Consider the following 23969-nt stretch of genomic DNA (forward strand, 5'->3'; position numbering starts at 1 on the left):
ATCTTTTGCTAAATTATGTAAAAAGAAAACTTGGTGAAAAACACTATCATATAAGAAATATTATACTAACAATAAAATTATAAATAGTGAATAGGAAGAATAGGTTTTTGATCTTCATAAAATAATAAATAGTGAAAAGGAAGGTCTCATAATTTCTGGTTGTTAGTTACTAAGCTCACTTCTGTCAGCCAGAGTATAGAAGGAGACATTCCAAGCTGTTGCAATGCCTGTGTTTTAAGGAGAGGAAAACTGGGCCAGGTTTCTGTTCCTAATAATTAGCTAACAGTTTCTTCTGGAAGTGCACTTTTAATGACAGGTGAAGACAGGACTAGCTGTGGTGTAATTTGTGCTTTGTTGGTTAGTTTGGTTACACTACATATCAAAGTTCAATCCCAGTATGGGATGGGGAGATGGGGGTTGCACAACATCTAAACATAATTGCTACTGTCAGCTTCCTGTTGATAATTTTTGAATACTAACTTTGTAAAAAATGTATTTTTTGTTCAGGCTGTTGATGAGTTTTACTCGAAGTTAGAAAGCCAGAAAATAGACATTAAAGCTTTACAGCAGGTAAAATTTATATATTTTTAAGCATTATTTAAAAAACTGTTTAATTACTGAGTGTATATTGAAGTTCTCTTTCATCTCCAGTGCCTTTAAAGCACCTGTTAGATTTTTGCCAGTGTTTGAAATTATTGTCTTAGAAAGTATAATAATGGAAGCTACAATAACTTATCATATGACTAACCATTTTATTGTGTTTTGAATACCTCTGTTAGATTAGTTAAATCTTCACTTTCAATAGAGGATGTTGTCTGAGTCAATCCACAAATTTAAAATATTCAACAGATTTGTGCAGCTGTTAAATAGAATTTTGATTGTGACGGAAAGCATTTCTGTTGGTGGAAACTTTAGGCAAACTAGTTTGTGTTGTGCCACCAATGCAATGAAATGTTGTATAATCTTGACATTGATAGACATTCATAAATTTTACAAAAATAGGGTTGTCATTTTTTAAAAAAAAGCTTTGCTCTGCCTGTAAAGAAAATTATCCTTTGAAAGTACATTAGCGCCTTCCCTGTCAGGGTAGATTATCCTGAAAGAATAACTCCCATCTGTTCTCAAACTGTACCAGTGTCCAGCAAAGTAAAAAGATTTTTCGTGGCAAAAAAACGTGTGCCTTTGAGTTTCTTAGTATTACCCAGCACGTAGTCAGTGACAGAATCCTAAAATGTCCAGCTATGAAGTATTGCTCATAATGTTGTTTCTTAATCTCCTAAATTCATTTTGTAGGATTTTGGGTCTTTCTTGATTAGCATAATTTTTGCAAGTTTTAACCAAGCACTATAATAGTACCTTTCTAGTTGCAACACCTTGCTAGTTGCTGTTTATGCACGTATGCCTTTGTTGAGACTTCTAATAGGAGAACAATTCTCCTGCCAAAATTGTAATCAGAATGAGTTATATTACTTTATAATGTTGCCTGAACATAAATTTTTGAAGCCTGATGCCCAGGGGCCCTGGGGGGAGGGGGGGGTGGTGGCTGAGGGGGAGGCCAGGGGCCCTGGGGAATGGCTGAGGGGGAGGTCAAGGACCCTGGGAATAGCTGAGGAGGGAGGCCAGGGACCCCTTAGGTGGCTGAGAGAGAGGCCGGGGACCCTGGGAATGGCTGAGGGAGAGGCCAGTGATGCCCTGAACTGGAGTACCAGTGATGTTATGAAAGGTGGGGTCAGAGGGTTAGACAATCTGGCCTATCGTGGTTGAGGCTGAATTTAGTGGGATCTGCAATCTCCACATTTTTGCAATTTGTTGTACTATTATATTTTAAATTGTATAACATTTATATGTGCCTTATTAAAGTTTTCTAGGACATAACACATATAATCTTTATTACTTATTGCAGTGTAGTGACAATTTCTTGACCGACTTGTATCCCAAATTCATCTTTGGCTCAAAGTATCAAAATTATTGGACTACATTTACAGTAGTTACTTTATTTTCTATGCAGTATTGTCCTAATGTATGTGACTTAACCAGCAATTTCAAGGTCATGCAAGCACAATCCCTGCAGAACTTCAAGGCCATGACATAATATGATTTTGTGAATGTAGAGTTGTAATCAGCTTAATGTGTAATTTGCAAGGATTTGTAGAATAGGTGAAAGCCTTATATGTAAAACCAAATTTTCTATCTGCAAGGAAAAACAAGCATTGAAGAAACTGGATAATGTTCGTAAAGACCTTGAGAAAAGATTGGAATCTTTACAAGTAAATCAGGTAAAAATAACTCCACAGTTGTAACAATGTAAAGAATGATGGTAAATGGCTAATTTACTGTTGTGAATATCATTATATATACATCTAAAGTATATATACTTTCAGGTGCATTGTTTACATTGTAAATATGAAGAGTGCACCCAACAGCATTTGGGAGTAACTTCATCAGGTTTGCAAGCGCTTAAGAAGATGGCTCACCACCACCTCGGGCAGTTAGGGAATGGCAATTAATGCTCACATCCTGAAAAATGATTAACCAGGAGTGTATGTAAAACTTATTTTGTCAGCTTATCAGTCTAGAATTTCTTTTTATAGCAGTGATACAGCACAACGAGCAAAGAGAGACAAAAAGGTTAAAGGGCATTGTTCTACAGCATGTGCAGAGACAATAAATCTGGATATAGATGTTCAAAAATCTTTGAAAGTGACTGGATAGATTGAGATTGTGGTTAGTAAAACATTCAATATTGCATTTCATTAATAGAGGTATAGCGAACAAAAGAAGGTAAGTTATGTTCACCTTTATGAAACATTGGATAGGCCACATTTGAAGTAAAGGAGTCAATGCTGGCCATCAAATTTTAGGAAGGTCCTGGAGCAAGTTCAAGTGTAGAAGAGAATTCCTAAGATAATTCCAGGAATGGAGCATTTAGGCTATAAATTTATGCCGAGAAGATGGGATTGTTCTCCTTAAAATGAAAAAAGACAAGAAGAGTCATGGAGCAATACAGCACGGATACAGGCCCTTCAGCCCTTCAAGTCCATGCTGACCACGTTGTCCACCCAGCTAGTCCCAATTTCCTGCGTTCAGCCCATATCCCTCTAAGCCCTGCCCCTCCATGTACCTATCCAAGTGCTTCTTAAATGATATTATTGTACCTGCCTCAACCACTTCCTCTGACAGCTTGTTCCATATACTTACCACCCTCTGTGTGAAAAAGTTGCCCCTTGGGTCCCTTTTTAAATCTTGCCCCTCTCACCCTAAATCTATGTCCCCTAGTTTTAGACTCCCCTACCCTGGGGAAAAGACTGTTACCATCGACCTTATCTATGCCTCTCGTAATTTTAAACATTTCTGTAAGGTCGCCCCTCATTCTCCTACACTTCAAGGAATAAAGATCTAGCCTGGCCAACCTCTCCTTATAACTCAGGCCCTCTAGTCCTGGCAACATTCTTGTAAATCTTTTCTGCACTTTTTCCAGTTTAACCACATTTTTCCTATAACAGCGTGACCAAAACTGTGCGTAGTACTCCAAGTGTGGCCTCACCAACGACTATACAACTGCAACATAATGTCCCAACTCCTATACTCACTGCCCTGACTGGTGAAGGCCAGCATGCTAAATGTCTTTTTCACCACCCTATCTACCTGTGATGCTGTTTGCAATGAACTATGCACTTGTACTCCTGAGGTCCCTCTGTTCCACTGCACTGCCTAGTGCCCTACAGTTCATAGTGCAAGTTCTACTCTGGTTTATCACCTCACACTTATCTGTATTGAAATCCATTTGCCACTCTTTGGCCACTTCCCTAACTGACCAAGATCCCCCTGTAATCTACGATAAACTTCTTCACTGTCAAAAACACCGGCTAATTTCGTGTCATCTACAAACTTTGACGATCAAGCCTTGTGTATTCACATCCAAATCATTTATATAAATAACGAATAACAAGGGTCCCAATGCTGACCCCTGCAGCCCAATAGTAACCAGCATCCATTCGAGAAATAACCTTCAACCACCACCCTCTGCTTCCTACCTCCGAGCCAATTTTGAATTTACCTAACTAGCTCTCCCTGGTCTCTTGATATCACACTCTTAAAAGCCTCCCACTTGTCATTTGTTCTTTTTCCTTCAAACAGGCTCTCCCAATCGACATCTGCTAGATGCTGCCTAATTCCCTCAAAATTAGCCCTGCTCCAGTTTAGGACCCTAACCTGTGCACTTGTCCTTTCCTTTTCCATCATTGTCTTAAAACTAATAGAATTATGGTTGCTAGAGCCAAAGTGCTCCCCGACTGCCATGTCAGTTACTTGCCCTGCCTTGTTCCCCAAGAGGAGGTCCCGTATTACACCCTCCTGAGTAGGTCCCTCTATCTATTGACTCATGAAACTTTCCTGGGCACATTCCACAAATTTCACCCCATCCAGGCCCTTAACATTCTGTGTGGCCCAGTCAATACCGGGGAAATTAAAATCTCCCACTAATACAACCCTGCTATTCTTACAACTATGAGAAATTTCTCTGCACACCCGCTCCTCAAGTTACCACTGACTATAAGAGTAATGCTCCCCTTCTTGTTCCTAAATTGTACCCATATGGCCTCACTGGATGATCCTCTAAGGATGTCGTCTCTTAAGCGCTGCTATTACATCTTCCCTTACCAAAAAGGCACCACCCCCTCCTCGCTTACCTGTACCTCTATCACGCCTATAGGCATCTGTATCCTGGAACATTGAGCTGCTAGTCCTGCCCTTCTCTCAGCCTTGTTTCTGTTATGGCTATAACATCCCAGTCTCCAGAGCCAATCCACGCTCTGAGTTCATCCGCCTTGCCTGTTAATCTTAGTACACTGAAGTAAGTGCAATTTAACTGAGTATTCCTTTCCTTTCCTTTATTGTGCTCCTGGCTATCCTAATTACTAAACTTACTCATGATAGAGTTGTATAAGATCATGATAGATTTAGATGGAGAGAAGCTGTTACCATTAGCGGATGGTTTGAGAGGTACAGATTCAAACTAATAGGCAGAAGATGCCAGAGTGATAAGAGGAAAATACTTGTTACTCTGAGAGTAGTTATAATCTGGATCTTCCTGCTGAAAACATGGTGGAAACTGAATCTATCAGGGCCTTGCAACTGGTATCAGATAGATAATTGAGGGGGAAATAATTTTCTGGGGTGTGGGTAAAAAAAACTGGGGAGTAGATTGCATAGATCCCTCTACAAAGAGCTGGCATGGACTCAATGGGCCAAATAGCCTCCTCTTGTACTGTAATAATTCTATGATTCTTGATTGAGATAATCTGTTTGGCTGCAACATTTCTTCGTATAAGTTCTGATGAAAGGTCATTCTGTTCCTCTCTTTATGGTTGCCTGAACATACTCAGCATTTTTTATTTTTATTTTAGATTCTCAGCGTACACTGTATTTTGTTCCTTTTGTTCATTCAGGTCAATGAGCATTGTACACAAGACCAGTATTTATTATCCATGCCTAAGTTCCCTTGAGAAGTGGTGGTAAAAGTACTCCCACAATGATCTCATACAGGAATTCCAGGATTTTGATCCAAGGACATTTAGGTGGTATCCTGACTTGAGGCATTAGTCATAATCTCATGAATGATAGCTTTGCACCATTGGCTCGCCAATCAAGCACATACACCAAAAATCTGAACCTTTTGTGCTAAACAGGAATACTATTGCAACAACACATCATCAGAAGTAACAGTGATGGATGTTCCTGTTGCTTTAGTGGTAAATGTGAACTTGGGAGCTATGATTAAAGTGACTTTGGGGAGTTGCTCAGTCTATCAGCTGTAACCTTTACCTTATTCCATCTTTAACCTCTCTTATACTCCCTAGCTCTCTGTTGAGAATGACCTCCTGTATTCCTAACTCTAAACCACTCAGTCACCACTCCCTGTCCCATTGCTCACTTAGGTTATTAAAGAGAATTCCAGCTGTGAGCATCATTCCCTGTAAACTGTTTGTGGTTAGGGTGTTAGATGATGAGTCCTTTCGTGTCTCTTCTCATATGATCTTCAGGGGGTGGGGAGCTGACAGTCATCGAGTTGTATCTCATAAAAACAGGCCCTTTGGCTCACCATGTTTCTGCCCACCCTCATGCCTATGTATGCTGATCCTACCTGCCTGCATTAATTCTGTATCCCCCTATGCTTTGCTCATTCAGGATACCTCTTAAATGTTGTTTCTGTTCCTGCCTCCATCACTTCCTTTGGCAGCTCATTTCACATACCAACTACTCTATGGAAAAATTTACCCCTCAGATCCCCTTCCTCCTGCTCATCTTAAACCTCTGCCTTCTGGTTTTAAACATCCCTACTGTGAGAACCAGACTCTGGCAGTCTACCTGTGCCTCTCATAATTTTATATACCTTTATCATGTCACCTCTTAGCCTCCTTTGCTTCAGGGGAAACAGACCTAGCCTGTGCAGTCTCTCTTGTTGACTTGAGCCCTCCAATCTAGGCAATATCCTTGTGAATCTTTTCTGCACCCACAGCAGCTTAATCACATCCTTCCTCTAGTGTGATGACCAGAACTGCACTGAATTCTCCAAATGTGGCTGAACCAGTGTTTTGTACAACTAACATGACACCTCAACTCTTATATTCAGCGCCTCAGCTGATTGAAGGGGGGCATTCCATATGCCTTCCTCACCACCCTGTCTACCAGGGAACTATGTACTTGCATCCCAAGGTCTTTCTGTTCAACAACACTTCCCAGGGCATTCACTGTGCATGTCGCCCTGATTTAACTTCTCAAAATCCATCACTTTGCACTTGTCCAAGTTAAATTTCATCTGCAATTCCCTTTCCCACTTTCTCAGTTGATCAATATCTTGTTGTAACCTTAGACAACCTTCTTCACTATCCACCACACCACTAATTTTGGTGTAATTTGTGAATTTATTAATCATGCCACTGACATTCTGGTATTGGTTTATTATTGTCACTTGTACCCAGGTACAGTGAAAAACTTGTCTTGCATACCGATTGTACAGGTCAATCCATTACACAGTGCATTGAGGTAGTACAGGGTAAAAACAATAACAGAATACAGAGTAAAGTGTCACAGCTACAGGGAAGTGCAGTGCAGGTAGACAATAAGGTGCAAGGTCATAACAAGGTGGATTGTGAGGTCAAGAGTCCATCTCATCATATAAGGGAACCGTTCAGTAGTCTTACCATTCTCATCAAAATCATATGACAAATAACAGAGGACCCAGCTCCGAATCCTGCAGTGCACCACAGGTTATGAGCTTCCAATCTGAAAAATAACCTTCCACTACCATGCTCTGTCTCCTATCACACAGCCAATTTTGTATCCAATTTACTAATTCACCTTGGATCCTGTGTGTTCTAACCTTCTGGAACAGCTACCATACAGGACAGTGTCAAAGGCCTTGCAAAAGTCCATGTACACAACGTTTACCACCTTGGTCACCTCTTCAAAAAAAAAACCTCAAATTTGTGAGACGTGATTTCCCACGCACAAACCAATACTGACTATCCCTAGTCAATCCTTGCCTTTCCAAGTGCAAATAAATTCTGTCCCTCAGAATCCGTTCTAATAGCTTTTCCACCACTGCTGTAAGGGCTCATCAGCCTGTGGTTCCCAGGCTTATCCCTGCTGCTCTTCTTAAATAAAGACACAACATTAGTTATCCTCCAGTCTTCCAGCACCTCACGCATGGCAAACAAAGATACAAAAATCTCTGCCAAGGCCCCAGCATCTCCTCTCTTGCTTCCCGTAACATCCTAGGATGCACCTGGTCAGAACCCAAGGGTTTATCCACCTCTGTGTTTCAAGACCACCAGCACCACCTCCTTTGTAATGTTGATATGCTCCAGGATATCATTGTTCCCTCCCCTGAACTCACCGGCTTCCACATCCTTCTCCATGGTAAATACTAAAAATAAATACTTATTTAAGACTTTGCCCATTTCTTGTGGTTCCATATATAAATCATAACACTGATCCTAAAGGGCACCTAGTATCTCCCGAGCTACTGTGAGCTCTCAATACATATATGGAGTCTTTTAGGATTCCCCTTTATCTTGTTTGCCAGGCATATCTCATGGCCCCTTTTTGCCTCCTAATTTCCTTCTTGAGTATACTCCTACGTCTCTTGTACTCCTCGAGGGACTTGCTTGATCCCAGCTGCCTATACCTGACATGCCTCCTCTTTCTTCACCAGACCCTGAATATCCCTTGTCAACCAATGTTCCCTAATATTGCTGGCCTTGCCCTTCACTCTAACAGGAACATGCTGACCCTGATGTCACTTTCCTATCTCACTTATAAAACCCTCCCACTTGCCAGACATCCCCTTGCCTGCAAACAGCCTCTCCTAATCAACTGTTATGAGTTCCTATCTAATGCCATAGAAATATAGATGGTATACGAGGCAGGGTACTGAAAATCTGTGCCAATCAACTGGCTGGAGTGTTCAAGGACATCTTTAACCTCTCACTGCTGCAGTCGGAGGTTCCCACCTGCTTCAAAAGGGCATCAATCGTACTGGTGCCCAAGAAGAGCAGGGTGAGCTGCCTCAATGACTATCGCCCAGTAGCACTCACATCTACCATAATGAAGTGCTTTGAGAGATGGGTCATGACTAGAATTAACTCCTGCCCGAGCAAGGACCTGGACCTGCTGCAATTTGCCTACCGCCACAACAGGTCTACAGCAGTTGCAGTCTCACTGGCTCTTCACTTGGCTTTGGAGCACCTAGACAACAGCAATACATATGTCAGACTGCTGTTCATCAATTACAGCTTGGCGTTCAACACCATCATCCCCTCAGTACTAATCAACAGGCTTCAAAACCTGGGCCTCTGTACCTCCTTCTGCACCTGGATCCTTAACTTCCTTATTGGGTGACCACAGTCAGTGCGGGTTGGTAATAACATCTCCTCCTCGCTGACAATCAACACAGGTGCACCTCAAGGATGTGTGCTTAGCTCACTGCTCTACTTTCTCTACACTCATGACTGTGGCTAGGCACAGCTCAAATGCCATCTATAAATTCAATGACACCACCGTTGTTGGCAGAAACTCAGATGGTGATGAGGAGGTGTACAGGAATGAGATAGATCGGCTGGTTGAGTGGTGTCGCAACAACAACTTCACACTCAATGTCATTAAGACCAAGGAATTGATTGTGGACTTCAGGAAGGGGAAGTCAGGAGAACACACACCAGTCCTCATTGAGGGGGTCAACAGTTGGAAAGGGGGAGCAGCTTCAAGTTCCTGGGCATCAAAATCTGAGAAGATCTATTCTGTGCCCAACATATTGATGACATCATGAAGAAGGCACACCAGCAGCTCTACTTCATTAGGAGTTTGAGGAGATTTGGTATGTCACCAAAGACTCTTGCAAATTTCTACAGATAAACGGTGGAGAGCATTCTGACTGGTTGCATCACCCACCGCCTGGTATGGACGCTGCAATATGCAGGATCAAAAGAGGCTACAAAGGGTTGTAGAGTCAGCCAGCTCCATCAAGGGCACAACTCGCCCCACCATTGAGGACATCTTCAGGAGGCGGCGCCTCGAAGGTGGCATCCATCATTAAGGACCCTCACCATCTGGGACATGCCCTCTTCTCATTACTACCATCAGGGAGGAGGCATAGGAGCCTGAAGACCCACACTCAATGTTTCAGGAACAGTTTCTCCCCTCTGCCATCAGATTTCTGAACGGTCCATGAATCCATGAACCCTACCTCGTTATTCCTCTTTTGCACTATTATTTATTTTTTGGGTAACTTATAGTATGTCTTGCACTGTACGTCTGGTGCAAAACAAAAACTTTAACGATGTATGTCAGTGATAATAAACCTGATTCTGGTCCCAAAGTGTTCCCCCACTGACACATCATCCACTTGCCCAGCCACATTTCCTTAGAAGAGAATGAATGTGGCCCTTCTCTGGAAGGACCATCCGTGTATTGCTTCAGAAAACTTTCCTGGACACACTTAACTAATTCTGCCCCATCCAAGCTCTTAGCATCAAGGCAGGACCCAGCCAATATCAGGGAAACTAAAGTCATCTACTTTTACCAGCCTATTATTCCTACACCTACCTATGATTTCCCTATGTATTTGCTTCTCTAATTCCTGCTGACTGTTGAGGGCGGGGGCTGCAGTATAATCCCATAAAAGTGATCACCCTTTTCTTATTTCTAAGTTCTACCCATGTGACCTCACTGGACTTTTACCCAGGGATATCTTCTCTAAGTAAAGCCATGTCATTCTCCTAATCAATCATGCAACTCCCCCTCTTCTCTTACCTCTGTCATGCCAGAACCATTGGTGCCCCAGAACACTGAGTTGCCCATCCCTCAACCATGCATGCACCATGTCCATGTCATCCAGCAAAACAGATACAAAGTGCAGACAAATCCCCATTGGAAGTCATTGAAGATGCAAGGTGGGGGCAGCCTGGCAAAGCATGCAGTTTGAGTGCTGGCCTTTTTAAAAAGCACTATTTCAGAGGAAACAGAGTTGGTAAAAGCTGGCTTTACTGTGTATAAATAAGAACCGTGAGTTAGAATATCACATTGGATGCAAATATGGCATGTTGCACTATTGTTAATGTAATTTGGGAGAGTTTTATACTAGAGCAGTGATTTTTATGCCAATGAAAATCCTGCTGAAAAGCTGGATTGAATTTCCCACTGAGCACTAAGTGTCCTCAATGGTTGCAATTTTGATCTACTCCAGGATAAATCTATTTCTGATTATAGAACACTGCTTTTAACAGCATCAAACACAGGATTTGAGCTTCCAAACCCCTATCCTCTCCATTTCAATGGCAACTTCCATTTATATGCCCCACTTTTGCTTTAGCCCAGCTACTGATGAAACCCACAGTCTCGCTTTTGACAGCTTTGAACTTGGCTATACAAATGCTACCTGGTAACTCTTGTCCTTCATAAGCTGAAGGCTCATTCACAATTTTGCTGCTTGCATCTTATCTGATGGCAGTCCCTTCAACAGTACCTTTGTTCTCATTGGACTTCTTTGGCACCTATTTAAGCCTAAACTGTAAAATTCTCACTCTCTTATTTACATTGCTTCCTGGGCTTGATTTTCTTTTCCCCTTATCTCCACAAACTCTGCACATAATCTTCATGCCCAGAATTCCTATCCTGCATGTCTTTAGTTTTACTCCACCTTTAAGACATTCCTTAAAACTCAGTCCTTCAAATGTGCTTTTGGTTCCCTCTCCAAGTATTGTTTTATTCGGTATTCTTTTGATTATTCCACTGAAATTACAATGCACTTTTCTGCTATAAAGATTATTCTAAGAAATGGAAATAATCTTGTATCTACATTTTTCTTTCACTAGGAATACGATAAGTTGAAAGGCGAGCTAATTGAGATCAATCTGACTGTTGTTGATAAAGCTATTGAAGTGATACGCAGCGCCTTAGCTAATCAGATTGACTGGACAGAAATTGGAAGCATTGTAAAGGAAGCACAGGAACAAGAAGACCCTGTGGCATGCTCCATTAAAGAGTTGAAGCTGAATACGAATCATATTACAATGTTGCTAAAGTAAGCTTTTTATTTTCTTGATGTAAGCTTTTAATCCATGATATATAACTGAAGATCTAGGATTTTAATAGGAAAACTTTAATAGGAAAGTATTAGGGAATCTGCAGTTCTGAAAAATACAGTCTTTTGCTCCATTCATTTTACTTCGTTCTAATTATTTTAAATTGGGAAACAAAAATGTAAAAGAAACAATGATGCAAATCTAGTCCAGATGAAGGGTCTTGATCCAAAACATTGACTGTCCATTTAGAACAGAACAATACAGCACAGTACGGGCCCTTCAGCCCACGATGTTGTGCCGAACTATATGTACACCTCCTCCATAATCAATCTAACCTTTCCTCCTGCATAGCCCATAACCCTCCAATTTTCTTACTTCCATGTGCCTATCTAAGAGCCTTTTAAATGTCCCTATTGTATCAGCCTCTACAACCAACCCCGGCAGTGCATTCCAGGCACCCACCACTCTCCGTGTAAAGAACCTACCTCTGTTATCTTCCCTGAACGTTCCTCCTCTGACCTTAAGTGGATGTCCTCTGGTATTGGCTATTGCCATCCTGGGGAAAAGGTGCTGGCTGTCCACTCTATCTATGCCCCTCATAACCTTATACACTTCTATCAAGTCACCTCTCATCCTGCGTTGCTCCAAAGAGAAAAGCCCTAGGTCACTCAACCTTACATCAGAAGACGTTCTCTAATCCAGGTAGCATCCTGGTAAATCTCCTCTGCACCCTCTCTAAAGCTTCTACATCCTTCCTATAATGAGTTGACCAGAACTGAACACAATACTCTTAAGTGTGCACTAACTAGAATTTTATAGAGCTGCAACATTACCTCATGATTCTTGAACACAATCCCCTGACTAATGAGGGCCAGCACACCATACGCCTTCTTAACCACCTTATCAACTTGCGCGGCAACTGTGAGGGATCTATGGACTTGGACCCCAAGATCCCTCTGTTCCTGCACACTGCTCAGAATGCTGTCATTAACTTTGTACTCCACCTTTTATGTTCGTTCTTCCAAAGTGCACCACCACACACTTTTCTGGACTGAACTCCATCTGCCACTTCTCCACCCAACTTTGTATCCTGTCTGTATCCTGTTGTAACCTATGATAACCTTCTACACTATCCACAACTCCTCCAACCTTTGTGTCATCCACAAACTTACTAACCCATCCCTCCATTTCCTCATCCAAGTCATTTATAAAAATCACAGAGCAGGGGGCCCAGAACAGATCTCTGTGGAACACCACTAGTCACCAACCTCCAGGTAGAATTTTCTCCATCTACTACCACCCTCTGCCTTCTGTGGGTAAGCCAATTCCAAATCCTTGCACCCAAGTCTCCATGGATCCCATGCCTTATGACTTTCTGGATGAGCCTACCATGGGGAACCTTGTCAAATGCTTTGCTAAAGACCATATACACCACATCCACCACTCTACCTTCATCTATTTGTTTTATCACCTCCTTGAAAAACTCAGTTAGGCTCGTGAGGCACGACTTGCCCCTCACAAGCCATGCTGACTATCCCTAATAAGACTATGCTTCTCCAAATGCTCATAAATCCTGTCCCTATGAATCCTATCCAACAGCTTGCCCACCACTGACGTAAGACTCACTGGTCTATAATTCCCAAGATTATCCCTATTCCCTTTCTTGAGCAAAGGAACAACATTGTCCATCCTCCAATCCTCTGCTATGGAGGACACGAATATCATTGTCAACATCCCAGCAATCTCTTCCCTCACCTCCTGTAGTAACCTGGGGTATAACCCATCCGGTCTCAGGGACTTATCTATCCTAATGTTTTTCTGAAGCTCCAAGACTACCTCTTTCTTAACTTCAACATGCTCCAGCACATTAGCTTGTTCTACGCTGACCTTGCATTCGTCAAAGTCCCTCTCCCTAGTGAACACTGAAACAAAGTATTCAGTAAGGATTTCCCCTACCTCCTCCAGGCACATGTTTCCCCCTTTTTATCCCTGAGCGGTACTACCCTCACTCTAGTCATCCTCCTGTTCCTCACGTATGTGTAGAACACCTTGGGGTTTTCCTTAATTCTACTTGCCAAGGCCTTCTCATGTCCCCTTCTAGCTCTCCTAAGTCCCTTCTTAAGCTCCTTCCTGGCTACTTTATAATTCTCAAGAGCCCTGCCTGATTTTTGCTTCCTAAACCTTAAGTATGCCTCCTCCTTGCTCTTAACTAAATATTTCACCTCTCTTGTCAACCATGGTTCCTTTACCCTACTATCCTTTCCCTGTCTCAGTAGGACAGACCTATTCAGAACCCTATGCAAGTGTTGCCTGAACAGCCTTCGCATTTCTTCTGTGCAGTTTCCTGAGAACATCTGTTCCCAATTTACACTCCCAAGGTCCTGCCTAATACCATTGTAATTAGCCCTCCCCCAATTAAAAACTTTCCCATATCGTCTGCTCCTATCCTTGTCCATGGCTATGCGAAAGGTCAGGGAGTTGCGGTCACTATCTCCGAATTGCTCGCCCACCGAGAGGTCTGTCACCCGACTAGGTTCATTGCCTAGTACTAGATCCAGTATGGCCTCTCCTCTATTCGGCCTGTCCACATACTGTCAGGAATCCTTTGTGGACGCACCTAACAAACTTTGCCCCAGTTAAACCTTGAGGTCCTGCTTTTCAGCTTCCTTAACTCCCTATATACCCTCTTTAGGACCTCATCCCTTTTCCTATCTATATTGTTGGTACTAGTGTGTACCACGACTTCTGGCTGCTCTCCCTCCCCCTTAAGAACACTGTGGACTTGATCCAAGATGCCTCTGACCATGGCACCTGGGAGGCAACATACCATTTGGGAGTCTTGTTCTCATCCATAGAATCTCCTGTCTGTTCCTCTAACCAGTGAATCCCCTATCACTACTGCACTCCTCTTCTCCCCCCCCCCCCCCTTCACTTCTGTGCCATGGAGTCAGACTCAGTGCCAGAGACCTGGCTGCTCTGGCTTTCCCCGGTAGGTCCCCACCCCCCCCCCCCCCCCCCCCCCCCACCCAGAGTATCCAAAACGATATACTTGTTAATGAGGGGAACGGCCACAGAGGTACCCTGCACTGATTGCCTATTCCCTTTCCGTTCCTTGATGGTCACCCAGGTACTTGCATTCTGCAAACTAGGTGTGACTGCCTCCCGATAATTCCCGTCTGTCATCTCCTCAATTTCCCAAATGATCTAGAGTTCATCCAGCTCCAGTTCCCTAACATGATCTGTAAGGAACTGCAGCAGGATACATTTCTCGCAGGTGTAGTCATCAGGGACACTGGAGGTCTCCCTGATTTCCAACATCCTGCAAGAGGAGCAAATTACTGCCCTGCCTGCCATTCCCAGTGGTCTAAGTTGTGCAATAAGGGAAAAAAAAAAGACCTTAGCTGGTCCTCACCTTAGCCTCTGCTTACTTACTCCGCCTTTTCACGTCGAAGGGTCTTGAGACAAAGCTTCAAGGCCCCACTCTTAAACTGAGCCAGTCACACAATGGCCGCTCCACTTGAATTTACCTTTTTATTGCCTGCTGCTGCCCAATTAGCCAAGCAATGAGACTTGCTCTCCAAACTGCTTCCCGCTCTCGCTCCTGTAAAATGAAAGTTACCAGCATTTCTCTCAATAGATGCTGCCTGACCCACTGAGTTCCTCCAGCATCTTGCATGTTGCTCCAGATTCCAGCATCTCCATGATGTAAATTTAGTTACTCAAATTCTCAAGGATGATTCTCATTCTTAATTTTTTTTCATATTTCTTATGTCAGAAGAAGGCTATGTGGCCCATGAGTGTATGCTGGCTTGTAGAGCAATTCCATCAATCGTATTACTTCTCTTATTTCTCTACAACCTATTTTCTCTCAAATACCCATCATTACCCCACTGATTCTTCTGGCGCTCACCTTCACTAGGAGAAACTTACAATAGCCAATTAACCTGCCAAACAGCAATGGGAGGAAACGGGAGCACCTGGGGTAAACCCACTTGGTAACGGGGAGAACATGCAAACTCCATACAAACAGCACTGGAGGCCAGTTTTGAAACCTGGATACTGAAACAATGAAGTGGCTGCTGCACCCCTTTGCCATCCTGAATGAATCTGTGCACTCTGGGTTATGCTATTATGAGATAAAATACTTAATAAGTAGAAACATATGATTGCACAAGGAAGGAAAGGCTATTTGGTCTATTTCTGTACCTGTCCTGAATATCAACATGAGTTCACTTCTAATTTGCTTCCTTTCCTAGCCAAAATGCCTGTATTTCTCATTATTTCTTCATAATTCAAACTTCATTCTTGACTTTAATCAAATGGGTCTTCACTGTGCTAAACAAATACCTCTTTTGTGTCTTAATGACCAGAAATGGCTGCAGTGTTCACGTCTGCTCTGAACAACATGACACGTCTGCTCTAGTCATTATGTTACCCTGTTATTTTATGGTAGGATGGCGATGAGCTTTAATTTTCTCACCCTTAATTGATTTTGCATTCTTATTAATAAAATATTTCAAATTTGTTCAAGTAAAGAGAAAGTGAGATGTCAGAGATTCTTGAACAGTTCTTCGTAACTTATTAGTGTTTCAGTTTTTCACTACCCTTTGTTTTTCAAGGACAGAAAAGTGATATGTTCTGAAATGTTAATTACTGTAAAGCTTGTGTGTGTTATCATTATTAATATATGTTACAATTTTATTCTCTGCTTAGAAATCCTTATGTAACAGATGACGAAGATCAAGATGTTGATCTGAATGAAGATGCTGAAAATGAACAAACAAAAAGCAAGAAGAAAAAGAATAAAAATAAGCAACAGAAAAAAGTCTTACAGAAGAACAAACCGATTTTGGTAGATGTGGACCTTAGCTTGTCTGCTTATGCTAATGCTAAAAAGTAGGTGCTCATTTCGTAAATCTACACAACCCGTGATTGACTATGATATTTTCTCTTAAATTGGATGCTTTAACCTTAATGTTAAAATTTGAGATTGTGTTGTATTCAGAGCTAAAATACCTCCATTGTGAATTGTAGTTGTAGAACCAAATTGACTAATTGAATATATTAGCAATTACTTTTGTATTTTTTAGAATATTTCGGCATTAAGACATCTGTACATGAAAGAATATGTATAACTAAACCATAGAGCTATAATTTTTATACTTTCAGTATGAAGAAATTGATAAAACTCTGAATCATGTCTTTGAGGGAATAATAGTACTACTCCTCATTTGTTTTGCATTACTGATGCTTTATTTTACGCATTCTGATGTGTTCCCCCTTACAATTAAGAATCCTCATTTTATAATCTCTTTAATCAGTGCTCATATGATGGAATCTACTTTATCATGAGATAGTCAATAATTTGTTACGACCCTGCTGGCGGTGCTAGAATTAATTCCTTGGAAGTGCTCTGCTCACTTCCTTCTGAGTATCCTAGCTTGGGTGTGTCTTACTGTTTTGCATAATGATACATTGAATTGTCAAGTGTTACTGGCTTGCAGTTAAATAAGCAGTTTTCACAATTGGTATGGATAATTAATATAATTATAATTGTGAGACACAGATATAAAAACATCTGATCTTGTAATAATAAAAAGGAAATTGTAAAGACTGAAAACTGACAGCTTCTCGATTCATCGAATGGACCATACAGAGTCCTCAGGCAAAGGTAAAGGTGGAGGGGTCTGCTCCTTAATCAATAACCTGTGGTGCTCGGACGTGACGATCCTGGCAAGCTCCTGCTCACCCAGCCTGGAATATCTAACGGTGAAGTGTCGACCATTCTATCTGCCAAGGGAGTTCGCTTCAGCTATCCTGATGGCAGTCTACATCCCACCACAGATGGACATAAAGCCTGCACTCAATGAGCTATACTCCGTGGTCAACAATCTTGAGACAGGATACCCTGAGGCCCTCTTCATCTTTGCGGGGGACTTCAATCAGGCCAACCTCAGGAGTGTGTTACTAAAATACTATCAGCACATCTCCTGCTCCACCAGGGGCGCCAACACCCTTGACCACTGCTATACAACCATCAAAGATGCCTTCCGAGCCACCCCTCGTCCTCACTTTGGGAAATCAGACCACCAGGCTGTGCTCCTTCTCCCTGCATACAAACAGAAACTGAAACAGGAGGATCCGGTACGGAGAGTCGTGCAGTGCTGGTCTGAGGAAGCAGATGAGCTTCTACGTGACTGCTTTGAGACAGTGGACTGGACCATGTTCAAAGACTCAGCTGCCAGCCTTGATGAGTATGCCACCACCATCACAGACTTTATCAGCAAGTGTGTGGAGGACTGTGTACCAAAGAGGAAAATACAGGTGTTCCCAAACAGGAAGCCATGGATGAACTGGGAGATCCACTCCCTACTGAAGGAGAGGACTGCTGCACACAAATCTGGTAATCCTGATCTGTACAAGAAAGTGAGGTATGACCTTCGTAAAGCTATAAGGGATGCCAAGAGGCAATACCAACTCAAAATAGAGTCCCTGAACAGCCGCCAGTTATGGCAGGGCTTACATGCCATAACAGGCTACAAGATGAAGTCAGGCTGCATGGCTAACAACAGCACATCCCTTCCTGATGAACTTAATGCATTCTATGCACGTTTTGAACAAAAAGTAAGTGGATTGTCACCATCCACTCTGACAGCCACCAATGCAGCTGAACCTGTGATCACAGTGGAGGACGTAAGATCAGTCTTCCGAAGAGTGAACACGAGGAAAGCACCTGGCCCAGATGGTGTCCCGGGCCACGTGCTCAGATCTTGTGCTGATCAGCTGGCAGAAGTATTTGCAGACCTATTCAACCTCTCCCTGCTTCAATATGGGGTTCCCTCCTGTTTTAAGAAGACCACTATCATCCTGGTACCAAAGAAAAGCAAGGTAACATGCCTCAATGACTACCGACCAGTGGCTCTGACATCCATCATCATGAAGTGCTTTGAGAGATTGGTCATGACATGCATCAACTCCAGCCTACCAGACAACCTGGACCCATTGCAATTTGCCTATTGCCGAAACAGGTCTACAGCGGATGCCATCTCCCTGGCTCTTCACTCAGCTCTGGAGCATCTGGACAGTAAAGGCACTTATGTTAGACTATTGTTTATTGACTACAGCTCTGCCTTCAATACAATAATACCAAGCAAGCTTGTCACCAAACTCAACACCTCCCTCTGTAACTGGATCCTTGACTTTCTAACAAACAGACCGCAATCAGTGAGGATAGGCAGCAATTCCTCTGGCACGATTATTCTCAACACTGGTGCACCTCAGAGCTGCGTCCTCAGCCCTCTACTCCCTATACACTCGTGACTGGGTGGCCAGATTCTGCTCTAACTCCATCTACAAGTTTGTAGATGTTACCACCGTTGTAGGCCGTATCTCAAACAGTGATGAATCGGAGTATATGAAGGAGATAGAGAGCTTAGTGGAATGGTGTCATGACAACAACCTTTCCCTCAATGTCAACAAAACTAAAGAGCTGGTCATTGACTTCAGGAAAGGGGGCGGTGTACATACACCTGTCTACATTAATGGTGCTGAGGTCGAGAGAGTTGAGAGCTTCAAGTTCCTGGGAGTGAACATCACCAACAACCTGTCCTGGACAAACCACGTGTATGCCATGGCCAAGAAAGTTCACCAGCGCCTCTACTTCCTCAGGCGGCTAAAGAAATTTGATTTGTCCCCTTTGACTCTCAGCAACTTTTACCGATGCACCATAGAAAGCATCCTGCCAGGATGTATCATGGCTTGGTATGGCAACTGCTCTGCCCAAAACCGCAAGAAGCTGCAGAGAGTTGTGGACACAGCCCAGTGCATTACGGACACCAGTCTCCCCTCCTTGGACTGTCTTTACCTCTTGTTGTCTTGGTGTAGCAGCCAGCATAATCAAAGACCCCACCCACCCGGGACATTCTGCCTTCTCTCCTCGTCCATCGGGTAGAAGATATATGAGCCTGAGGGCATGTACCACCAGACTTAAGGACAGCTTCTACCCCACAGTGGTAAGACTATTGAACAGTTCCCTTATACAGTGAGATGGACTATGACCTCATGACCTCACGATCTACCTTGTTGTGACCTTGCACCTTATTGCACTGCACTTTCTCTGTAGCTGTGACACTTTACTCTGTACTGTTATTGTTTTTTTTACCTGTACTACATCAATGCACTCTGTACTAACTTGATGTAACTGCACTGTGTAATGAATTGACCTGTAAGATCGGTTTGTAAGACAAGTTTTTCACTGTACCACGGTACAAGTGACAATAATAAACCAATACCAAGTTGTTTTTGTTTTATATTTAATTGCAGATGGGTGGTTAGTACATAAAATAGGCCAGAATGTGTGTAGGGTTTTAAATTTAACCATTTTTGGGAGGGGCATGTTAAGCACATACCCGACCATGGAATTACTTTTCATTTTTTTTCAAATGATATTTTGATGCAGATACTATGATCAGAAAAGGCATGCAGCGAAGAAAGAACAGAAGACAGTTGAAGCTGCAGAAAAGGTAGGAAGTACAAATCTATTAACATTTCATTTAAGTTATACATTTAATATTTTGAAATTGACACAGGTTGCAGAAATATATACTGCACTTTATCTGCTACGGATTTCATTGGCTCATTAATCACTTGACATTAAGGGTTAATGATCTATTCCTGTGCTTGTAATGCCTCTGGACCAAACATAAAGAGATGGTTCTTGAGAATGGTCTGGTGATAATTTCAGTTTTGAGTTTGTTTTTTTTTCCCTGTATTTCAGGACCATGTGGCTTCTTCCCCCTGTTTTATTAAAAATTAAATTGAGGTAGAAAGATATTTTACTTCAGGTACTGATTAATTATTTTCATTTCAAGTTAGGATTGTTTGTTCACCTTTTGACCTGTCCACCTTTGCTCCATAAACATTTCATTATTTTGAATATTTGGCTAATGTTGATGAGAATTTGGCTGATCTCTGATCTCAGGAATGGGTACAATGTTAATTGAGTTTAGAGTCTTATCTATATCTTCTAGTTTTCTTTAGGATTCTATGAGGTATCTTATCCATTCCAGGTGCTTTGATGAAATATAATTATTTTGAATTTCCTCATAACATGTACATACTGACATAAAACCAAAATACTGTGAATGCTAGAAATCTGAAATTTAAAGAGGAAATCCTAAAAAAAAATTCAGCATGTTCACCAGCATTTGTGGAGAAAGAAACAAAGTTAACATTTCTGGTAGATACCCTTTCATCAGAACTGTTCATTGACCTGAAATGTTAACTTTGTTCCTCAATCCACACATGCTGCCTGAACTGCTAAGTATTACCAATACTTTCTGCTTTTATCTTGTAAATGCCATTTGTGCTACAGATTACTGCAGAGAGCTGTAAATGCTCATTCATTGAGTACATTTAAGGCTGAGATCAGTTGATTTTTGGAGACCAAGTGAATCGGAGGATTTAGGGATTAGGTGGGAAGTGGACTTCTGACACAGGATCAGCCACAATCTTATTGAATAGCTGAGCAGGCTTGAAAGACTGCCTAGCTTACTACATTTTCAGTTGTTCTCTTATTAGCCTCAAAATCAGAATCAGGTTTAATATCACTGACTTGTATGTCTAGATTGTTGATGTTTGTTATTTTGTTTGAAGTTTTCACTTCAATATTTTAATATTTGTAATAAATTTATTCAAAATTTGTTTCTTTTTAGGCATTTAAATCTGCAGAAAAGAAAACAAAAAAGACATTAAAAGAAGTACAAACTGTCATTACAATTCAGAAGGCAAGAAAAGTGTATTGGTAGGTTATGTGGTATGTATTGAATATATAGAGCCTGCTAATTAGACTGATGCAATTAAAGGAATGTAAACTTTAGTATCATTTAAGTGAGTCCACCTTCCTCACTCTTTTTGAATTTGACTAAGTTGTCGCCAAGAATTTTTCAGATTTTGTGTATTTAGTTTTTAAATGGTTTAGAGTAAGAATTGGTAATTTTGATTTATACTGTCTGGGAATATCACCAGGTTGACTAACACAATTGGCTCAGGCTGATAATTTTTTAGTTATAGCAGGCAGGAAACCTAACTTGCACATTCAAATTTAAAACTATTAATTAAGCAAAGAGTCGGATGAGGATGGATGTTTCAGTATGGATTTTTTTTTAAGATTAATGCAGTGCATAAAACAAAGTGTAGCAAGTTCTGGGTTTGCATTTATATTTTCTCATAAAATCACTACCTGACCTTCACATTCCTATTACAGAAATGGAAGAATAGAAAAGACAACAGAAAGTACAATATGAGGGATAATGTGATGATGTTTGCAATTGACTTCTATTTCACAGTACCTCAGTACCAATGTTTAATGCTAGAATAAAGCCATCTTTAGAATTAGATTAACTTTGCTCATCTCAATCTCAAGTAAAAGATAATGTTAAATTGAAAAGTAGGGTATACCATGTGGCAAGGGCTAGTGGTAGACCAGAGGACTGAGAAGTTTTAGTATCCAGCAGCAGAAGACTTAAAAAGCTAATTCCTGAGATGAGAGGGTTGTCCTACCAAGAGAGACTAAATAGTTTTGGCCCTTAGTCATTGGAATTTGGAAGAATGAGGGGTGACCCTATTTAAACATAAAATCCGAAGGGGGCTCGACATGTTAGATGTTGGGATGTTTTCACTATAGGGAAAGTCTCGAACAAGGGGACAGAACTATAAGGGGCTGGTCATTTAAAACTGAGCTATGTAGAAGTTTCTCGCAGAGGGTGGTGAACCTCTGGCATTCTCTGCCTCGGTGGATGGTGGAAGCTGGATCTTTAGAAATATTTAAAGTGGAGGTGGATAAATAATTTGATAGTTTAAGGAATAGAGGGGTATGGAAAAATGGCACAGGAGAGGAGCTGAGACCAGCATAGATCAGCCAAAGTCATACTGAATAGTGGGGTAGGCTTGAAGGGCCTAGTGGCCTACTTCTGCTCCAATTTTCTTTTGTTTTTTGGATCATCATGGAGCTGTGTTAAGATTTCTGGTTTATTCTTTGTACGAACTCCATTTCAGTAGTGTTCTTTCTTCCTGCTGTTATGAAGAAGTTGACTCCTTAGCCTGTTAGTGCAGTTGCCGGATCCAGTAGTGTAACAATGACTATCTGTTCTGATTTCACTGGATCACTTTGGCTTAGCCAATTTCTGTAATGGTGGAAAAATAGTTAACACCAGATGAATCACTGGTTGGCTGGTACAGAGTAATAAGTATGATTTGGTACATTTAGCCCACTTGAGTGATACCTGTCTGACCAGTCCTCTTTATTAAATGGCCCAGTGAATGGGAATTCTACAAAATAATGAACCATCTTACATTTAACACAACCCTTGACTACCCTAGATTGACAGCCAAGCAAAATTGTCTGAAGTAGCTAAGCATGTTTTAGGATAGCTCAGGTCCAAGTCCTGCCTTGGATAAAAGTAGCCATAGAGTACCATGACAATCAATAATTTATGTTTAATCTCTGATGGAATGTCATTTTGCACCAATTTCTAGACGGTTTGGTTCTTTGTTCTCACAGTCTCTAAGAGTTGAATCTAAATTTCCAAAGTTATTTTGCAAATGATAACAGACAGCAGAGACCATAGGTCTCTGTTGTGGAGTAAATCTGAGAAATGTTAACATGATCTGCTAACAGATCTGCACAAAAGATGTCCTTGAAGAATATTTCTTTAGCAATTTTGTAAGTAAACATTTTTTAATAGTCTTCAACAGTTTCTTCAGCGTTTTTTGCACAAAACATAAGATTGAAATTATATGTAAGAATGCCATTTATAAATGTTATGCATTGTCAATCAAACAATGGATAAAACCTTTGCATAAGGGGTGAGAATGGGTTATTGGAGTGAATGTGGCTGAAATAACACATTCACAGGTCATCTGTTTGAAGCCATTAAATTTTCATTTTTTTAAATTCAGTTACAATTTGTGTCCTTTTTAAATTTAGAGCAGCATTTGAACAATCAAGCTTTGCCAATTTTTGAAAATATTCCAATGTTTTCATGAAGATATAGAACACTCCAAAGACTATAAGATAAAGTTTTGATGAAATATTTTAACTCTGAAGTATAAAATATTTGACACAATGCACAAAGGAGCTGGAGGAACTCAGCGGGTCAGGCAGTATCTATGGAGGAAAATGAACAGTCGATGTTTTGGGTCAAGACCCTTCATCAGAACTGGAAAGAAAGAGGGGAGATAGTCAGTATAAAAAGGTGGAAGGAAGGGGTGGAGCAACAGCTGGTGGGTGATAGGTGGATCCAGGTGAAGGAGTGACAGGCAGGTGAGGGAAGGAGGAGAGTGGGAATGATGCAAGAAGCTGAGAGATGACAGGTGGAAGTGACAAAC

General features: G+C 41.5%; 1 protein-coding gene across 1 annotated transcript in view; it reads left to right on the forward strand.

The window, feature by feature from the left end:
* LOC127568054 (ribosome quality control complex subunit NEMF-like) overlaps positions 1-23969 on the forward strand; it is a 73442-nt gene that overhangs the window by 18921 nt on the left and 30552 nt on the right. The window contains exons 11-16 of the mRNA XM_052011318.1: positions 508-570; positions 2199-2276; positions 11373-11581; positions 16296-16478; positions 20041-20104; positions 21296-21384. Of these exons, the coding sequence (XP_051867278.1) occupies positions 508-570; positions 2199-2276; positions 11373-11581; positions 16296-16478; positions 20041-20104; positions 21296-21384 (686 nt within the window). The remainder of the gene's footprint in view (positions 1-507; positions 571-2198; positions 2277-11372; positions 11582-16295; positions 16479-20040; positions 20105-21295; positions 21385-23969) is intronic.

The sequence above is a fragment of the Pristis pectinata genome, chromosome 1, assembly GCF_009764475.1.
Source record: "Pristis pectinata isolate sPriPec2 chromosome 1, sPriPec2.1.pri, whole genome shotgun sequence".
Classification (NCBI taxonomy): Eukaryota; Metazoa; Chordata; class Chondrichthyes; order Rhinopristiformes; family Pristidae; genus Pristis; species Pristis pectinata.